A 21,633-nucleotide genomic window follows, 5' to 3' on the forward strand; every position below is an offset into this window, starting at 1 on the left:
CCAGGAAAAAAAAAATCACTGGAAAAGTTCACAAACATTTATGCTCAAATAAAAGGCTTGAAGCAAGAAAGTTGTTTGATGAGAGCCTCCATGCACAGAAATGGTGCCTTCCAACCTCCTACTTGGCATGCCACTTGCTTCAAATGAGTCAGCCATGCTTACAGCAATAGTTTACACAAAACCAGGCCCCATTATGTTCATAATATACATTTTAGTGATGGTGAGGATAAAAGGTCAGCAGAATAATCATCTCCATTCTATATTCAAAGTAGGCTGATACTCCTGCCTTTCAGTAAACTCCTCCATTCTCACTAAAGTGTTTGTTCCTCCGCTCTACAGCTTATTCAAAACCATTAAACCACTGCTGGATAAAACCATTATATTGTAGAAAATGAGGGTCACCCTGAGGAAGATTATCCTATATATGATCCCTAAAAATTTTCCTTGAATAAATGTTTTTTTAAATGCTATTTTTTTCCTGCCTTTCCCTCTGTTAGAGAATGAAAATTCAAACGTGTGTATCATTTCAGACAGAGCATATGCAATCGCCTTAAAACATGAGAATTATTAAATTGTATAATATTCAAATTCTTTATATTCTACTGCACTTGCTAAGGAAAGTGAGATGACGAATACTGGACCCTCAGTTTTCAGATCTCCTTTTGTTTGTTATCGTACTACATGGCTCAGGCAAAATCACAATCACAAGGAAAACCCCAGGAGTTTTGCTGCTGATCACTCACAGCTTTCATCACAAAAACCTTGGGGCTCTGAGAACCAGCCTGTGACAAAGACTGCCAAGCAGCAGTGAGACACCTCCCCCCATGGCAAAGGATCTCAAAGCAGCGATGTTCCCTTTATCCTGACAGAGGCTGGACCCAGTCTTTCAACTCAAAACTATCCCAGTAACATTTTGAGAAAATACTCTTGCTATGCTGCCTTTTAAAAGATGATAAACTAACCTGAGTTATCAGCCTGCTGTGCCCATCTCTCTAAACAGCCTTAGTGTATTGAATTTTTATGTCATGTGCTGAAACACATTCTGTTGTAAAACACTGCACGTGGTGAATTTTGTTAAAATCTTCTTAGAGATTTATGTATGTTTGTCATTAATCCAAAACAACAGATTTAGATTCAAGCAAATTGCATCTCCTTAGCCTCATCTACAGCACACCTGAAACAAAGACAATGGAAGAAGTATTTTCTGTTTTCTGCCAAGGACTTAATCTGTATTCATTGTGTATAAAGTCGCTGCTTAAGTATTACTCTACAGGGTTCCACTTCTGGAGTAGACTGTTGTGTTTGCTGCAGAACAAACCATTCAGATGACTGTAATTATACTGTACTACCAGGGGGTCCAGCCTGAGCTCTTGAGCCACAGCAGCTTTCAAGCACTTTGCTTGATGGATAGCACGGATGTGCTTGGCACAGGAGGTTCTGGATAATCTGATTTCCCACTGATGGAAGTGTGTTAGCAGCTGCTGTTGAAGTTGATATTGCTGGCTTCCCCCAGAAGCCAGCTGTGCACTCCATCCAGCTACATTGCCCAGCTGGACCTTGTGACAGCCACTATCACCTGTATGTCTCCTATGCTATTCCACTATACAAAAGGGTAAGACTACACACATTTGCAGTGAAACTTGTAGTGAAGCTCTTAACACACCTCACTATGCAATTCCACCCAGGGATGGATGGATAATATTCCTAAATCAGTCTGATGGGATGGTCCTGTTAGCCCTGCCTCGGCCACAAGCTGTGGACATTTCTCTTGTGCTTCCCCTGCATCACAGGTGGCCATTTCCTTTCATCATTAGCAAGTTTAGGGAACTAACATGTCAAGAAATAACTCTTTCTTTCTAAAGCCAAGCTCTTCTGCACCCTTAGTCCCCAAAGCATGTCACTGCAGGTCACTGCAGGATCAGTGAGGCAGAAGGCACAGTGCAAACAGAAGGAAGGATTAATGGGATAGAAAGTTGCACCTTTTGTCATTCGAGTTGCACTGAAAGTTATGCTATTAGACACTATTTTAGGGATTCTAAAATAAACTCACTCACCAAAACCATCTGGGTTTAAAACCAGAATTCTTTAATCCAGAACCTTATGTTTATCTAGTTTCTACCCCAGCCTGACAGGCAGCTGGCATAACAGGGGCACTAGAGAGCAGCCATGGAGAGGCAGGTACAGAAACCCACTAACACATCAGGGGAACTGCACACTTGGTCACAAAGCCTTGGTAGATGGCCCACAGACACAAGAAAATGTTGGATTCCACTTAGGATGAGAAGAGACCTGAGCATTGCACTAACAGACCTGTGGCTGTGGAATCAGTCCTCCCTCCAATTTAAACAACTCTTTCCCAGTTCAATCCACAGTCAGCAAAAAGTGAGGGAAAAAAGTTTTAAAAGCTTCAATGCCGGGCACCTCTTTGTCATATATGACACACTTGTGATGTATTCGAAGGTAAGAGTGACAGGGTGGGTAGGAGATTCAAAGTCCATGGCTCTGCTAGTGATTTTATAGATGAATCTGCAGCACAGAACCTTTTTCTTTCCATACTCAAACCTACTCCAGGCATTGCCTAGGTGCTTGGCTTTGTATGTTTTTTCTGAGTCATATATATTTTATTAAAAAAAAGGCAGAAGGGAGGAAAAGAAAAACAGGTGTCATCTAAAAGTGGTGAAAGAGTAAGAGAGAGGCAGCTCCAGAGACAGCCAGACCCCTGCACAGACTCCAGCATATGGTTACTTTTTTCCAGAGGTGTCACTACAAGCAAACAACTGCAAATAGTTTATCCACCACCAATTTCAGCAATATAACATTTACCCACTTCTTACAGATACCAGAAAGGTGAGTAATTTACCACTGTACCACTGCACCTCTCTTCAGTCACTGGGTAGCCACTTACATGAGTAGAAATTGTCCAGCTCTTATTTCAGGAAAGTCTTTTTCATTTCCTTCACATAGAGTTCTACCACATTAACAACATGGAGCTTAGATGACATGAGAGGTGGAACTCCTCCAAAATACATTTCAGTTCCTGTCTGAAAGTATTGCGTGCCTTTGTGCAGGAAATTATAAAATAGAAAATAAACATGTAAATATACCATTTCAACACATCCTCTACATCAAAGCAGACCTGACGGTTTTAATTTCAGCTTTTTGAGGGCTTGCTTTCATAAGTTGCTGAATTTATTTTGTAGCTCCTGTTTATTAAAAAAAAACTTTAAAAGAGTTATAAATTACATTTATCAAATGAAGAAAAACTACAGCTATAAAGTTCTCAGAAAAAAGGAAATAATGTGAACCATGTATGTGCACTTGTGCGAGGACACACACACACAAACTTATGTATTTTTAAGTTAGTGACTGCTGAACCACAGACCACATGCAGAAGAGCAAAAACCACCCATAACCAGATGTGCCACTGTAAAACCCATATTTTAGAATATATTCTATGAAATCCTCAGTGTACAGGAAGACATAAGTTCCCACACTATTAATATCAGTGATACGCATTCCTAGAAAGACTGACTACCTTCACACACCTAAAAATAATCCAAGCTCCAACTGGGAGGTACAGCCCTTGGGAAGTAGAGAGGGGGTTTACCAGAGTGAAAACACAGGATTTTGAAAACCATCCAGCCTAACACAGAAGTGAGAACAGCAGCAAGACATCACTTCAAACCTTCCGAGAACCAGAGGGCTGCAGAAGGAATTCCACCCTTTCCCATGGAGTTAATACATGAGTGTTGCACTTCAGCTGAGCATGTCAGAGCATGGCTTGTAGGGCCATACAGAGCCACCGTTTGATTCACCATGAAACAGTGGCCTCAGGACATGACTGAATTTTCCTGTGGCAGGAAAGTGTAGCATTGGGTTAGTGAAGCAAAATGCTTCAGTTCTCTGCTCTATCCACAGCTGAATAGGAAACCCCAATTCAAAGGTTTCCTTCAAGCTATAAAAACAAAGCAAAGCTGTTTCCAGGGAATGGAGAAAAAGTCATTTCCAAAGTCCCTATCCAGCTACAAGTAGAGCATATAGGACCAGATAGCTTTTTTACCTCAGAATATCTCTCACTGATCTAGTAGAGCAAAGTTTGTTGATATTCAGGGTTGCAAACCCATCTGTTTACTCAGGCTTTTGTCTGTCAGCATAGTTTGAAGAGGTCACTTTGAGAGATAATTTTTTTTTCCTGGGGGTTTCTTCAGAGCTACCACAATTTGTTATTGCGTCTCTTTAGAGGCTTTAATTTGTGGTTTTCAAGATTGCATAACTGCACAGAGAGGTGGTGAGAGGCCCACATGAATAGTTCAAAATAAGTTTGACAATATAGTAAATATCTACTCAGTAATTTTCCCTGGACTGAGCACCATGGAATGCCAAAGAAGTTATTAATCAGGCTAGTGGATGAACGTGGCTTTATGAGGGCTGGAGCACACGTTTCTCTTCAGATGCTAAAATGCTGGATTACCTTGCTGTTGACTCCAACTGAAGACGATGCAGCAGGGCACTGCAAACCAGACATCTGACTAAATTGCTCTAAACCAGCCTATGCAGAACCAGATGAAGAAAAAATAAAATGAGATTTTAATTTTGCCTTTTATTTAGGGTTCTTGTAATAAGTTACATAAAAATGAAGCAAGCTGCCTAGCCTCCCATGAGGAAGCTCAGCATTCATTTTTCCATTTTGCAGATGTTAGACGGGAGGCACAGACATGCACAGTCACTTCTGGAGAAGCACGAACTGCACCTGGGGGAATTGCAGGTCCTGAGGGTCTTTGGGAATCTGCATCCAGAGACCTGGCATTGGCCACAGGCAGAAATGGGGCGCTCAGGACCCACAGGCATATTGGGTTGCATGTCACAAAGTCAGTGTGACAGGCACCTGGGTGAGTGACAGCTGTAGTAGCAGCTCAGAGATACATGAGTCACGTTTGCATAGCAGAGGGCAGTGTTCAGCATTTTGGACAACTAATGTCACTTTCTGAGGAAGCTATTATGTGCATGCTGCAAGCTGGGAACCCTGCAACAATGGAGCAGCAAGCTTCTGAGCAGAGACACCAAACTACATTTAAGCTGTGTACTTCTGGGACGGGTCTCCATCTGGTTCAGCAGGAAGGAATTTACAGGCCATAAATTCCTTCTGATGGGTGAAGACTGAAAGTGGCCAGTCGGTGTTCAGCCCTGCATACTGCGAGCACTTTGCTACAGACACGCAACCCACCCAATCCAAAGCCACTCGCATGTCCACTCTGTGGACAGCACACAGGTCACCTGGCCATGCCCGTGAGGTAACACTTCAGTCCTCAGCTCAAGGATTTTGCCAGACCTAGTCCAGTGAAAGGCTTGTGTTTGTATGTCACTTGACAGGTGCAGAAAAGTACTGCTGGCTCCTCCTGGGACGCCGTAAAGGAGTATCTGCGCTGACTCGCTGCTCACCTGGAAGCAGCAGGACCCCAGTGAGCAGCGGGACATCGCAGACGCAGCTCTGTCCTGTCGCCTGCACCGTCCCCTCTGCCCACCCATTGTGGCGCTCCCGGCAGCCCCGGCCCTGCGGCGCCCGCGATGCAGCCCCGTATTCCGGAGTGCCGCGGGGGCAGGTGCCGGGGCCAGGGCAGGTGCCGGGGCCGGGGCCGGGCGCGGACACCCCGGCCGGGGCTGAGGGCCCCGCGCTCCCGCCGCCGCCGCCGCTTCTCGGCCAACAGCTCCCTCTGGCGGCCGCCCGCGCCCCTCCTCCGCCCGGGGCAGCGCCCACCGGCCCGCGCCCACCTGGTGCCCCCCGTGCAGGGGCTGACGCGGCCGCCGGGGCCCGGCCCGCCCAAAGCGGGCCCCGAGGGAGCGGGGGGCCGGGGCAGCGCCCACCGCCCGTCCCGCCGCCGCCGCCGGATGATGCGGCCGCTGGTTCGAGACCCGGGTGCTCCCGCGGCACCGGGGCGTGCGGTGGGGCGGAGGCTGTGCCCAGGGGGCGACCGGGCTGCCGGGGCGGGGAGGGGAAGAAGGCGCGGGAAAGGACGCGGCGAGGGCGGCCCGTCCCTGTCACCTGCAGGCGCTGCCGGGACGGCCCCGGCGCCGGCTCCCGCCCCGGCCCCGTGCCCGCACAACCCGTGGGGACCCGGGCCGGGGGCGGGCTGTGCCTGTTGCATTGTCCTTGGCGGGGCTGTGTCTGAGCGCCCGCCGCTATCTGAGGCCGGGGACCCCGGCAGTGCCCTGTGTCGGACTCTCTGCCCTGCCTGATAGCGGCTGCACACTGCTCCGTTGCACGTCCCTCGCGGCTCCCGCCGGGGCTCTCTCCCCTTTTGTCTGTGTATTTTTAGGTCATTAGAGTGGAGGGGTAGGTAATCCCCAGGCTCAAGTTCCAGAGGGGCGGGTTCTGGCCGGAGGTGGAGTCACTTTTCATTTAAATCCCTGACTATAAAATGGGCTTAAAGAGAAGCGGGATCTCAGCTGTGCTGCACAGACCCCGGCACGCAGGGTGCGTGGGGGCCCCCCGGCAGCCAGCGCCCTGCAGCACAAGCCGCTGCGATGCTCCACTCCCTCGGCGTTCACACCTTGCAGCTGCTCACCCAGGCGGCCGCCTGCATCCTCCTCTTTCCCCGCTTCCTGCTCACCGCCGTGATGCTCTGGCTCCTGGATTTTCTGTGCATTAGGAAGAAGATGCTGACAATGCCCACGGCGGAGGAGGTGGCCAGCGCCAACGAGGGGCCGCCCCCCGACGACCCCCCGGTCTGCGTGTCCGACTCCAACCGTATGTTCACGCTGGAGTCGCTGAAAGCCGTGTGGCACGGGCAGAAACTGGACTTCTTCAAGTCGGCGCACGTGGGTTCCTTGGCCCCTAACCCCGAGGTGATCCAGCTGGACGGGCAGAAGAGGCTCCGCATCCTGGACTTCGCCCGCGGCAAGAGACCCCTCATCCTCAACTTCGGCAGCTGCACCTGACCCCCGTTCATGGCCCGCCTGAGGTCCTTCCAGCGCCTGGCCGCGCACTTCGTGGACATTGCCGACTTCCTGCTGGTGTACATCGAAGAAGCACACCCGTCCGACGGCTGGGTCAGCTCGGACGCAGCCTACAACATCCCCAAGCACCAGTGCCTCCAGGACAGGCTGCGGGCAGCTCAGCTGATGAGGGAAGGGGCGCCCGATTGCCCCTTGGCCGTGGACACCATGGACAATGCTTCCAGCGCCGCCTACGGTGCCTACTTCGAGAGGCTCTACATCATCCAGGAGGAGAAGGTGATGTACCAGGGAGGCAGAGGACCAGAGGGCTACAAGATCTCGGAGCTGAGGACCTGGCTAGACCAGTACAAAACCCGGCTCCAGAGCCCCAGCACGGTGGTCATCCAAGTGTAAAAAGGACCTGGCAAGAAGCGCAGGGGTGGAGAGGCGAGGGAGGGCGGGAGGAGAGGTGGGGAGGGAGAAGGCACTGCGTCGCGGGTGGCAGGAGCTGTCTTCCCGCGGGGACACTCGAAGGAGGCTGCTGTGCGAGCTTTCGAGCAAGACGTGCCATAGTCCTTTCTTTATTCAAATCATGTTGATTTGCCAGCCACGCTCTGTCAATACTGTATTTCCATGTGCGTTTTGTAAATAACAACTCTCTTTCTTTCTTTTTTTTGTTTGTTTGGTGGTTTTGGGGGGGGTTTTTTGAGAAGGGTTTACTATTTTTTAAGGAGGCTCTCTTCCTACGGGATCTGTTCCCAGCTGCGTGTGTGCGCGGGTGTGTGTCTGAAAAGTTGTGTACAAGTGCTCCGTGCTGCCTAGCAAGTGCTAACTGGGATTTCTAGTATTTCTTTGTGATGACCGATTTTGAAATGGGTTTCTCTAATGCCAGGAAATCGCGTCTGATGTTGTCAAATACTAGAACTGCCAATAGCCAGAGCTGGACGGAATGTCCTATTTATGTGGGGGGGTTTTGTAAGACGTTCGTTCACCTTCCTTTTTTTTATGAATTTTTTTAAATAATAAAGGTTGAGTAACTACACGTCTAAGCTTGACTGCCTTTCTCTATCTTCAGACCGCTACGTTCACTTTCCCTTTTGCCTACCTCGCAACACCCCCACCGCAACACGCAGCCGAGGAAGGGCAGGCGGAGCGGCAGGCGGGAGAGGATGCGCTGCCGGGGGCTCGGGGGCGGTGAGCTCTGGCTCAGCGGCGGCAGGAGCGCGCCACCGCCCGCGACCCGGAGAAAAGGGAGAGTACTGGGTGTCCCCAGGGGGAAATCCAAACCTCCAGGGGTTCCTGGGGGAGGAGACCGGTCAGGAAGACCGCGTGCTCCCTCAGCGACCCCGGCGAGGCGGCCCCGGACTGAGCCCTAAGTTCTGGAGGGCGAAGGTGCAGGGCAGACCAGCGCCGTGCAGGCAAGTGAGTCCCGACCAAAAACACAGGCTGGGGAAAGCCGTCCTGGGCGGGAGAGCCCTCTCGGGCACGCAGGTGGTGCCGGACCGGAGCCCGGACGGGGGCAGCGCGAACCGCACCTGCGGCGAAGCAGGGCTGAGGGGCTCGGGCAGGACGGCAGCGCCCAGCCCGGCCGTGCGAGGCTCAGCCCCATCCCCGGGGGCCGGCAACTGCGCTTCAAAGGGTGCAGGGTGCTGGACCTTGCTCCCTTGGAGCCAGACAGGTGAGAAAGGGCGTGGAGAGCATCCCGCAACCTACGCAGGAGCCGTGCAAAGCCGCCCAGAAACAGCGGGTTTTTAAGGACCAACCGTGACCCCTCTGAACGCCTCCACGTCCTTGACAGCAGCGGGACGAGGCGCCGCAGCTGTTAAACCCCTAAGTTTTGGAGAGGGGTGCACGGCCCGGAGGCAGGGCAAGCCGCGGACGCCGCTCTCCGCAGCTGGGCAGCGAGCCGCGCCCGCTGTGCTAAACTAAACCTGCGGGAAGCTGCTTGCAAGGGCGTTGTAGCCCCTGTCTTGACAATGTTCCTCCGGACCCGCAGTGTTCCTGTCTCTCAACATTCACGGTTTAGACCAGCACGCGTAACCACACCCGCCACTCCCCGAAACAAAAGCAGCACCGAGTGGTCCCTCACAGAGAAATCAGGTGCTCCGACCCCGCTCGTCGGTCCCCTTCGCCCCCGCAGCCCCCCTGGAAATCGGGCCGCTCTGCTGAGGTGTTAAAAGATCCAGCTCAGGTGCCCGCTTCGGGCTTCCCGACCCTCCTGGCCATTGTGCCTGCTCTGACGGGCTCGAAACCTATTCAGCCCTTCTTCACCTTCCCGCTGCCCCCAGGAGCTCACCCCCCGGCACTGGGCTCAGGGCTGCACCGGTTCCGCCCGGCTCAGGCGTCTCCGGTTGATGCTGGGGCGGCGGGGCGAGAGCCCACCCCGAGGTGGGCTTGCTTCCCCTGGCTGGGCTCTGGACGCCGAGCACAGAGCCCTCTGCGAAGTCCTGGAGCGGAGGGGAGCCTTGGCGACAGCGCCAGCAGGACAGGCTGCGGCAGGGCATCACCCCGCTCCCCCCGGCACGAGCAGCGCCCGCCCAGGCACGGCAAAGGTGTGGGTGCCTGAGCCTGTCCCCGTCAGTGCCTCCCTCCTGGTGCATGGGCACACCAGCCTCGGCTCCCTCCCGCCACCCTACGAGGGACGAATGAGCGCTCCTCCCTGGTACCAGACTCCCGAGCCCCAACAAACCGCGCCCTGCCCCGCTGCGGGACAGCAGAGCCCCCCGCTCCGCCCTGCAGCCCGCGGCTCCCAGCGCGGTCCCGGCCCTGGCCCTGCCCCGCAGCGCCTTTCCCAGCCCCACGCACGTTGTGCCGTGAAAACCAAAGGCAGAGGACCAGCGAGTCTCCTCTCTCGGCTATAGGGGTAGCCGCTGTGTACGCGATTACTCTTTTTCTATGGTTGTTGTTTTTTTGGTTTGGTTTTTTTTGTTCTTTTTGGGTTTTTGTACAGCTTAGTTTTCCTTATTTTACAATAAAGCCATTCTTTGTTTTCTAACCTTGTTATCTCTTTCCTTTATAAGCTTTTGGCAAGCTTTAGTTGTAATCTGAAGTTACGGGCAAGACCCGGGCACATCCCCACCCCGGCCTGGCCCCCAGGACATTTTCCAGTCATACAGACAGAAATGGTCACTGTGGGCTTTAATAATAACAGAAACAGCCTCATCTTTGCTCTCTACTACTAGCAGATCTTGGTCAAAGGCTATATGAGGTCAGGATTTTTTTTTTTTTTCCCTAAATAAGTCAGCTTTCTAAAGCTACATTCCTTCTTTAAACCGAACACAGAGCTCTTATTTATCACTTTCTCTTTAATCAGCAACAGAAGAAAAAATTGCTATGAATTCCTGGAATCCCTGAAAGAGATCACACTTTTCCTTTGCACAAATCAAAGTTATCTGCTCCTATTATATCCTCCACTTAAAATGAATCATAAGCCTCCATCCCACTGAGCTTTCTCGGGGATACTTGTTTAGCACAGATGAGAACAATACGCTGTACATCTAAAGAGCCCAGGGCAGCAGAAGCCTCTCCGACTGATACAAAGGATTGAGAAACGTCCTATCTTTAAAACGCATTTTTAGTGCCTTTCCACCTCCCTGGTGCACGACAAACAGAAGTCAGAGAGCGCAGAGAGATTTATCAGAGAGAGATCTGAGTGGCGATTACATGTTCTGTCAATAATTAATTGAATTATGTCCTCATCATAATTACATACAGTCCTCTAGCCAGGAGGAGAAAAGAAAGAAGGAAGTTGTGGTGTGGTCAGAGGGGGATCTCAGGACATGGTTCCAGTCATTAAAAATGTGATGTAACATTGCAATCTGGTGTATTCTGAGGCACAAATGGGGAAACACAAATGAAACTAACTACCAAAATATTATTTGCTTTACAGCAGGGAGACAGAAAAAGCACTTGCGTTCATTAGTTGTTTTCATTACTACTTTCTGCTAGGGATTTAAAGGTATTTTGCAATGCAAAGACCAGAGGTCTTGCTCGTTTGAACTATGAGCTATATGTTGTAGGTTTTCTATTGTTCACCATGTACTATCTGACTACATTGGATGTTTCTGATATTTGAAATAAAAATTTTAATTGGTCCAGAAATTAAAATTAGTCCAGCAAAGCATCCTATATTTAATAAAAATGTAGAAATGACACATTAAAATAATCTTGCAAGCAAATTCTTATTCTGATACTAATTTTTCTGTACTTCTTCCAGTCATAAGAGAGATCATTATATCATTATTAATTTATTATTTACTAAGAGCTGTTCGAGTACTCTTTTGGTACACAAATGCAAGAAAACAAAGAGCTCGATTCAGTTCTCACACAAGTTTTGCACTGGTGTGACTTCAATGACACGGGTGTAGTCACTTCAGAACCACCTGGGTGTAATTATGATCAAAATCTGGGCTATTGCACTTCCTTTGCTTTTCTAATGGTTCAAAACCTCTATTTTTCTACAGCACACTGCGGAAGACAGACAGCTGTTTGCATACAGCGCTCAAAAATCATTCTCAAGTTCCTCCTCACCATCAGTGCCAGTGTCCTATGTCCTGCCACAATTTAGGCGTGTCAGCACATTTCCTCATCTTTCTGCATCCTCCCTACAGCATGAGAGTTGTAAACCCCATCGATATGTGTTTCCCTCTACTTGTTAAGGCACACCCTCATGGCGTCTTGAGCTTTAGGTCAGGTAGCTTTTCATTCTAATTGCTTTTAAGATCCAGCTGCCAAAAGGGAATTTGACACCTGCTTCCCTCTTTGCAAATTTCTCTTTTCAGACAAATGTTTGATGATGCCTCTTGAAAAGGGGTTCATTTATGACCTCAACTTAATTGACAAACTCACATATTTCTCATCTTCTTGGCCTTCCATCTACTTCTTCAGAGACTTTGGAAATGGTTTACAGTGGTAAATGCACTAACACTCAACAGCCAAAACCATCTTAACTAGAATTGCAAACAGTATTCAGTACTTCCTGGGTGAAAATGCAATGCAGGACAAGGTTAAAATCCTTCACCTAATATGTTTCGCCTGAGAATCCTTCTCAGGGCTTATGCCCTCAAAAGTAAGGCTCCCTCAGTCTGGTCTATGCAGTTCCTGTGCCAATCAAAAGATCAGGCCTGTATGTTGTTTCATCTCTCTTTTTCTAGTTAATGGTTTCATCCTGACTTTGCTCATGGAAGCACTTGTTTCCATTTCCTTTCAAGCAATAAATATCCTCCATCTTAAAAGGACCTTTATGACATGGCCATATGGGGTAAGGTAGCTAAACCCCCTACAGATCATCCCCCAGTGCCCAGAATTACCCCGACATGGAGGTGATCCCTGAAAGTCTGATAAAGCTGTCCAAGAGCTGCATTTCTTACTGGAGTCTTCAAGAATGAACTGGAACATGGTCCCGAGCAGAATAGCATTCCATTAGCCATTATAAAGTAATGGGCATTATGAAAAATTATTAACAGATTTAGATTTTACTGATACTCCTAGCAATGAGGGGTCTCAGTAGGTGACGGTAATGATGGTAAGAATCATGGTAAACCTTTCATTCTTTTATGGCCATCTTCTCTCTCTCATCATCTGAGGTTTATGAGCAACTAGTGCTTGAGCAGTCTGCATTTGACCAGATTTTCACATTCCATTCCAAGGCAGACCAGGCTGGATTTTTAGGGTCATGTTTCTATTTTTCTTCTGTCTTGCTTTTCTTGCCTGAAGAGTCAGTCAGGATCACAGCATATTCTGTGCTGGAAGGGACCCACAAGGATTGTTGAGTTCAATGCATGTGAATGGCCTATATGGGGATGAAACACACAACCCTGGCATTACTAGTACCATGCTCTAACCAACTGAGCTAATCCCAGTCCATCCCTCGCAGTGGACAAAATTCAGTATATTCATTTAATCACTAGAGGTTATCAGGCATAATTCCTCAAATTATGTACCACATTACAGAAATTAAATGAGGTGTCACTGCACAGAACCTCACTTCAAGTATCATAAATTCAAAAAATTTTGCATCTAAACATCTTCCAGAGCTTTCTCTAAGTTCATATAACTCTGTAGGCATAATTATGCCAAAGGTATCTTTAGTGCCAAAGACCTGATAGAAGAATAATTTCTAAGAAAAAAAATAATTTCATAACATCTGGATAAAATTTAAAATATATGTTTATTAAAAATACATTTTATTAAGTTAAAAATAAAAATTTATGTATATGTTATGACTTACAATAACTGTTGTAATGGAAGTGATTCTTAAAAAACCTATGACACTGAGCTGAAGAAATTCTGAAAGTTGCACAATTCCATGCAAGAAAAAATACTGTTTATTTGATCACTTTCCAGTTGTGATGAAGGACAATCAGGAAAGAATAGGGTGCAAGGCTGCTGTCAATGAGATTTGCAGCACATGGACACAGAGAACATACTGTGCCACTAACACAGACACATACAATTGCAGAGATCAAAATTAGCCCAGAGTGGTTTTGGAACATTGGAAAGGGAGAGGCAGGAACTTGTGCATTTTATGGAATGAAATAGTTATTTCAAGAAGTCATAAATATACAAAAAAAATTTTTAAATGACCAAGTTAATTTCTATTTCTTCTCACTCAGAAGTGAAACACGTCCATTGCGTGTGTGTTGGTGAATAAGGAACAGTTATGGGGAAATTGAAGAGATTAAATGAAACTCGGTTGTCTAGTTCCCTCTATTTCATTTAATCTTTTTTTTCCTTTTAACTGTATATTGCCTTCTCTAGAGCACATGCCACTGGAATTATTATGTTGGGCTCTAATTTTTCTGATGGTCATGCACATCTGTCTCTGACAGTGTTTAGCTGACAGAAGTATCTGTTACAAAATAAACTACCATGACATCAAAAGGAGTCAACTGTTCTATCTACCTGATTAGAGCAAAGGTATGGTAAGCAAATGCAACAGAAGAATTTGGAACTGTTCCCCAGAACTGACTGGCAAGACCTCTCCTATTCCCATGAGATGTCTTCAGTTGATTCATTCAGCCATTATACATTCCAGAAGTTATCTATTGGGAGGGACAGAATGGAAGAAAAAAGAGCAGATTGAGGAAGAAATGTCATGGACCTTGCATTTTGTATTTTTTTTACTGACTGAGTAAAACTCTTCTACTGCATTGTCACGAACACAAAGACAGGTCTGGAGGAACTCCATAGTGATTTACCAGTAGAACTGAAACAAACTGATATGTACCATAGAAATACATCTGTTTTCTAAAGCTGGATAGGAAGCTACCCAGAGAGATGTATATTAGCACTTCCTGCAGACACTGCTTGAAGCTGGAAATATCTCCTTTTCCTTTTACCACATATTCTATGCCAATATTAAATCACTTTGGAACCTTCTGTTTTGTTAATAAATCTAATCCCAAGAAAAGAGACTTGACAAAAAGGAAAATCAGACTTTATTCTATCTTTTCAGTTATTGAACACTGTCTCACAGCTCATTCCTAGATCTGTCAAGCCCCTCTTGCTCAATGAAGTAAGACAGTGGTTCAAGGGCCAGATGGTGGGAAAGAAGCCACTGAGGTCTCTGAGAGAGACTGCAGCACTGTATTACAAATGTGTGAGATAAGGGCCAAACTGTGGGACAATGAGAAGAGGGAGAGGATTATCTATTCCCATGCACAGCAGTGACAGACATGCACAGATAAATATTGTCTCTGAAACCTGGTGCTATTTTTGCTACCAGGTGAGCAATAAGGGCATTCATTGCAATTCCCATGTCATTTGTTTTTAGACGATGGATGTGTCATCATTGCAAAATGGAATTTGGGCTTTTTCAGAAAAGAAATCAACACTTAAGTCATACTTTTGAGTAAGTCAAAAGACACCCAAGGGTGTGATTGCCTTGTATGCTGTTCTTTTTTAATAAGGCCAAGGAAAAGCATCACTGGATGGGATCATAATCATCTGCTGCTTTAATGCAGGCAATCGAAGAAGTCTCCTTACTGATGGCTGTAAATTCATCATTATGGATACCACTCAGAGTCATTTGGCATGACATTTTTTATGCATAGAACAGAAAAGTGCAGTATTAGCTCCCGAGTGATTGGATGAGTTGTACATCCATTAATGCACATAACAGAAAATGTTTCCCAGCTCCAACTTATCTCCTACACAAACTGAGAAGATGCAGATTGACTTGCTGCTGTTTACTCAAATTTTTGGTGCATTTTTTCATTATGTCCAAAGTCCTGTTTATCTGAGAACCTGCTATCATCATGCATTGTAGATTGTACTGCTGACTCTGAGATCATAATAGCCTGGCTGTGTTCGCATATTATGAAATTTACGGGATGACAGGCAATATGAGAGAAAATTAGTTGCATTAACCCCATAATGAATAAACATTTCTCAATTCACTGCTTTGGGAAATAAGGAAGTGGTAGATTGTAAGCCCAGGAAAGCTGGACAAATTTTTAGACAAATTTTTAATCTACACAATTGCCATTTCAACCTGGTTAAAATCCATGTGTCATCCATCTGAAAACTGCAAAATTAGTCCACTAAGAATTCATTATACCATAAAAACACTAAAAGTAAAACAAAAAAACCCTGTGCTCATTTTCATAATAGACCACCTTTTTCATTTAAGATGTTTCATTTCTAAATGTAACTAGATTAAATTTTCCAGGAAAAAAAATTAAAATTTCATTTTCCATTTTGGCCAACTCAAAAATATACATTTTCCTGTTATTCAAATGAAACAAAACACACATTATTCAAATTCCCTCTTCTGCAGTGTTTCTTCCTGTTCATGAATTGCTCAGGAACTGGTTATGATCAGTTAATTTATCCACACACTTCATCGATCAAATTACATGAAGAAATTTCACCCAAGAATGTACCAACTATTTGTTCACATAGGATATTTATTCAGCTATGATATAGAACCATCACTTACATGAACGGTGTCATATTTGCTCCCCTGCTGATTATATGGCTTTCTTTTTTCAGAGAGGAAATACCAAATATCAAGTAATTGCATTTCTTAGATGCAAATTATCAGACAAATAATCATTAAATGTTTACAAGATATACAAAGTTTCTATCCAGTCAGCAGAATTATCCATTTTTAAGCCATTGACACATTTCAGAACTCTGAACCAACATCTTTTATTTAATAGTATGCACAAAGTAGAGTTTATAGGAAAGACCTAGATAATAAGAATGCACCTAAAAATAATAATTTAAAAGTCTAGATTTTAGCATTTCGGCTTCCAGTATAAGCAATAGGGAGAATTCAATCCTACCTCAGCTGTCAGATAGTGAGGACACTTACTTAAAGGAGGACTTTTTGGTACAAGCCCAGCCCATGTCCATGGATCTGAACCTGGAAATTCCATAACCTGGACAGTGTCATAGCCTGTGAAATACACAAACCATTTTCTTGGAACTTTAAGAGAAGAGGTACTGATCTGCACTTGTGGGGAATGGTTGGACTGTTCACTTTCCTAGCAAAGCTACTTACTGAGGATATAAAACAGCTGTGTTACAGTATCAAGCAAAATATCAGGTACATGCCATAACAGTGAGGCTACTATTTAATTCCAGATGACAAACATTCTTCTTTATTTTATTCTGACCAGAAAGGTTATTCTGACTTGAGAAAGCTTCCCAACATTTAGCCAATACATTCCCTCACAAAAACACTGAATTTACCAGAAATTCACACACACTCCAAACAAAACCCCAAAAATCCCAAAGAAAACCCCAAAAGAATAAAGGAAAATAAAAAGAAGGAAAGAAGAAAAGTTTTATCCAAAACTTTTAGGTCAGCTCTAGGATGGACTTTTGGACTCGCTTGTAATTGCTTTCATTGTCTGATTGGTCAACATTACTTATCTTCCCCTGCTGTGCATATGACAAACTGTCGTGTAGGCAGGCGTGCTGGCCAATAAAACCTCAAAAAGCAGTGAAACATTCCCATCAGTGCAAGCAACAGTTCTCAGTATAAGTAATTGTCTTGTCATATGTCCCCAGGCCCATTCTTTTCCCTTTCTTTCTCTCTCACTTGAATTTCATTAGAGATTTCTTTCTCCATCAACATAGCCTCATGTTACTTCTCTGCAGCTCTGCTGCCCTCCATTCTAAAATCTGGCATTACAGTGGAACTTCCAAGAATTCCATTCTCTGAAGCATTATGAGTCACACTGTAGTCCTCAGCAATATTTTTAAAACACCAATGTTTTTTTAATCACTCTTGAGACCCACAGAAGAAAGTAAGGATATTATCTTGCTAACTTACAGTCGTGGTTGTTTTTTCTATTGCCACCCACACTCTCTCATCTTTCTCCAGATACTCTGCTCCAGTCTCTCAATAGTGCAGGCATATGGTATTCAAGCATGCCAGAGTCTGACTTCAAGTTTTAGTCATTTTTCTTCCTGTAAAAAGGATGGAGGGACATTAAGCCTATGACCATTTGAGAGCTTTCTTTATGTGAGACTTTTATTAGGGTTTATATTTTTTAAAAAATTATATGCTATACTGTAAAACTAACAAAGAAATATCAGGTCTAAGCCATAATTCATCTTATCTGAATACCAGCAGTGCCATGTGTCTGGTATGTCAGAGGCAGCACAGAAATCACTGGTACAACAGTGAACACAGGAAGGGGACAACTTATGCCTGCTTCTGGCAGTGACTTCAAAAAAAGCATTTTAACACAGGAGATGGTTATTTTCAGGAGTTTTAGTTGTAAATACTATCCCTGATAAGAAAAACATGAATCTTTATTCTACTGTTGAAGAACTTTCTATTTTAATTAGAAAAAGGAATCCAAGTTACTAAGCTATAGTAAAGTTATCAGTTCGTTTTCATTGTATGTTTCAATGTTTGCTCCTCTTTTTTGAGCACAAGGGATGAGGCAGCTTGTATTACAAAAGAGTTATTTGCAGATTAGGACTGAAGTTCCACAAATTGCTGTTATCTGCTGTGCAGATGCTCATGTGACACACTGAATAAATATACCTTAAGGTAAGCACATAACACTGGACAATGGGCATTCAATAAAGAAGATCCCTAAAGACAACAATTATCTGAGTTCTGTAGAGATCAGCTTTTGCACGAAGCGCTTGAGGATGACTGGCTGCCCCCATGATAGTTTTTAGACAAAGCTGCCAGGAAATAAGAGGATGAAGAGACCTAGATTCTAAATTACCAGCTGATCATGTGAAGAAAGTACATACTTGGGTCTCAAAAGTTACTCAAAAATGGTCAGTGAGTTTGCCTGTGCAAGAGATGGTTGAGAGAACTGTGAAAATAAACACATCATTGAGAAATGGAGGTAGGTTGAGTGAGATTTACTTAAGAAAAGGCGAGAACAGTGTTAAATGAAATAGAAAAGAATCCAATCCATATTAAATAGTAGCATTAATGCAGTCAGCCAGGAAGCTACAAGTGATGAAGACTCCTCAAGAATCAAAGTTAGAAGAAGGATTTTATACACACTTGTTCATGTATTTGCTTGTCTACATAAAATAAAACACAATCATACGGAAACTGCTCATTTTACAGCCAGCTCATATAGGGCTTTTCTCTCTCACTGCCTCTTACCAACAAGTGTGGAAAAGCAATAAACTTGCTTTTCATTTTGGTAGGATTTTGCTTCTACTCTGCGTGTCTTTAAGAAATCTTCACTTTTTTTTTCTTTTTTTTCTTTTTTTTTTTGGTTTTTTTTTGTTTGTTTGTTTGTTTGATTGTATCAATATTAAACTTTTGGAGTATGTTTTAACTCCTGGGCTGCATCCAAAGCAGTGTGGGCAGCAGGTCAAGGGAGGTGGTTCTGCCCCTCTACCCTGCCCACATGAGATCCCACCTGGAGTTCTGCATCCAGCTCTGGGGTCCTCTACACAAGAAATACATGGACCTGTTAAGAGTGAGTGAAGAGGAGGGCCATGAAAAGGATCAGAGGGCTAGAGCACCTCTCCTACAGAGACAGGCTGAGAGAGTTGGGGTTGTTCAGCCTGAAGAAGAGAAGACTCCAGGAAGAATTCATTGTGGCCTTCCAGTACCTAAAGAGGGCTTATTAAAAAGAGGGAGTGCAACTTTTTACACAGACAGGTAGCGACAGGACAAGGGGGAATGGTTTTAAACTAAAAGAGGAGAGATTAGATATAAGGAAGATATTCTTTACCCAGAGGGTAGTGAGACACAGGAACAGGCTGCCCAGAGAAGTTGTGGATGCCTCATTCCTGAAGTGTTCATGACCAGACTGGATGGTGCTTGGAGCAATGCGGTTTAGTGGAAAGTGGCAGGGAGATTGGATCTTGATGATCTTTAAGGTCCCTTCTAACCCAAAACATCCTATGATTCTAAGATGCTGTAACTACCAGGCCAAGACATTTAAAAATTGCTTTACTCACTGTGGGTGTTTTTCAGATAAAAAAAGAAAACTTTCTAGAAAATAGGTGAAAATATTAACTCATTTATTAGCCTAATGTTAAACTTTTAAATCTGTATTTAGTCACCCTAGTGTCAGTAAAGTTGTTAATTCTCAGTGATGGATATCCACAAATCTCAATGAATGGGTAGGAGGTACAACTCAGCTAAACATCACACTATCTGAAAAACTCATTATCATTTTAAATTCAGGAGCCTATTTAAATACAAGCATCCAGTTTTGAACATTTGTCATAAGAGTGAAGCAGTGATGGGTTCAAATATTTGGTAACTGCTGATGTCATTGATGAGCTGCAGAGATTTCAATTTTTCACAGATGTTGTTACCAATAGAACACATCCTTAAGCCCCTTCTGTTTCCTTATTTTTATTACTTCTAAGAAAAATACTATCCTCACCATCTCTGAACCCCCCTCAGTGTGATTTTGGGCCTTGGGCAGAACAGGATGCAACAGACACACGAACAACCTTTGGTCTGGGCAGCGGATGTCAGGCTTAGCAAGGAGAACGTCATCAGTCCAAGAACAATAGCTAAAGCTTCCAGGTCACTCTGAATCATTCTCCTGAGTGGCCCTTCCTACTACCTCTTACTGGCTTTTCAGGAATAATTAGAAACAGGCAGCAGTTACACCATTTCTGTAAGTTTAAAGCTACACTTTCAACAGCAGAAAAGGTCAAGAGCACAGGCAATTTCCATCTGAATTTACTGATGCTTTACTCAGTGCTCCACAGGCAGAAAACCCAAGTGACACAACAGGGAAATCTAGCACATACAAGATATGAAGGCCTGAAAATGAAGATTGTTGTGAAATTTAGAAACATGATACTGATGTGAATGTGCATGTCTCTAAAACAGTCTCTTCTATTACAGATCTCAGATGTGTATATGCCAGACATAGCTGAGTGAGAGCCAAAGCCTAGATTAATTTGCTTTTTATAAAAGTTGCCTACACATCTATCTGAAAATCAAAACACAGAAAAGAATATCAGAGATCTCATAAAGAAAATAATATTTAATTAGTTACAGGTTAGTAACTAATTAGTACAAATTCAGGACCTTACCTTAAACAATTCTTCATTTTGTTTTGTTTTCCTTGCATAAAATACACTTCTGGAATCTGGTTTTCATTATAAGCATTCTTTAATGAACTCTCTGGTGCTAATGATTTAGTCAGAAAAAATAAGTGGTATTTTGTTCACTTTTACCTTCTTTTTCTATGAAAAAAAAAAAAGAAGAAGCAATGTAATACTTGGAGGAATCAAGGGGTAAGTATCCAAATATCTTAGAAGACAAAGACTGCAATTTTAACAAATCTACCCTAGTATGTATGGCAATATGATGGGAGTTACAGCTGTGACAGAGATTTTAAATGGGAAAGAATCAATGCAGATTTGCAGATGGAGGTCATGTCTCAAAAATGTGTTAGGCTTGTCCAAAGGAGCACATGGATAAGATGACCTGGTAACTGCAGTGTGGTAATTCTATACTTGGATACTCTGGTGCGTATGTCATGGATTTCCATGGAGCTTTGGGAAAATTCACAGGCCTTTAAAAGAAAGAAGCTACCACGGCACAAAAGCAATGGTCCTCTTGAGCATTATTAGATTTTTTTCAAGTTAGGAAGGAAAAGAAGGAATGAGCAGCCAATTGTCAGAAGGGAAGAAGTTGCTCGCAAGGTGTTAACAGGTCTCTGCTGGAATCTCTGCTGTTCAGCCTGCTCCTGAGCAACCTCAAACACAAATACAAACTTTATATCTTCTGCTGATGATCCGAAATTGCCCAGGAGAGTCAAAACTAAAGCTGTGTGAGGCAGAGTATAGAAGCACCTCACAGTCCCAAATGACTTGATGGTAAAGTGACAGATGAAATTAAATGCCATTCCTAAGTAGGAAAAGACAAGGTGTGTACACATTTTTGTACATAATTCCTGCCTGATATAACTCTGAACAACAAAGTCCACAGAGATTTTAGTTACTTAATTAAACCAACTATTAATTTATATCCATGATTCAGGGTATTCCTGACAGTGCCTTTGAATTTCATTGATGTCTTTTAGACTACCACAGTATTTTTTATAATTCCATTTGGAGAGAAATCTTTGTCTTTAAGTGTTTCAGAAATACAAACTAATTATCCTTATAAACACTCTTACAGAATGAAAACTGAGGTATTTCAGTTAAATTATTTACACAAAATGCTAAAAATATGTCAGACAATTCTCTACCAGAAAACTGCCATTTTCAATGAACCTCTTCTTAAAA

General features: G+C 44.4%; 1 protein-coding gene across 1 annotated transcript; it reads left to right on the forward strand.

The window, feature by feature from the left end:
* Positions 1 to 6,522: 6,522 nt before the first annotated feature.
* DIO3 (iodothyronine deiodinase 3) lies at positions 6,523 to 7,347 on the forward strand (the record flags this gene model as incomplete). The annotated part of the gene is made up of 1 exon (XM_082282913.1): positions 6,523 to 7,347. The coding sequence occupies one exon, from the start codon at positions 6,523 to 6,525 to the stop codon at positions 7,345 to 7,347; it is 825 nt and encodes a 274-aa protein (XP_082139039.1).
* Positions 7,348 to 21,633: the final 14,286 nt, after the last annotated feature.

The sequence above is a fragment of the Coloeus monedula genome (genome assembly GCF_965178545.1).
Source record: "Coloeus monedula genome assembly, chromosome: 6".
Classification (NCBI taxonomy): domain Eukaryota; kingdom Metazoa; phylum Chordata; class Aves; order Passeriformes; family Corvidae; genus Coloeus; species Coloeus monedula.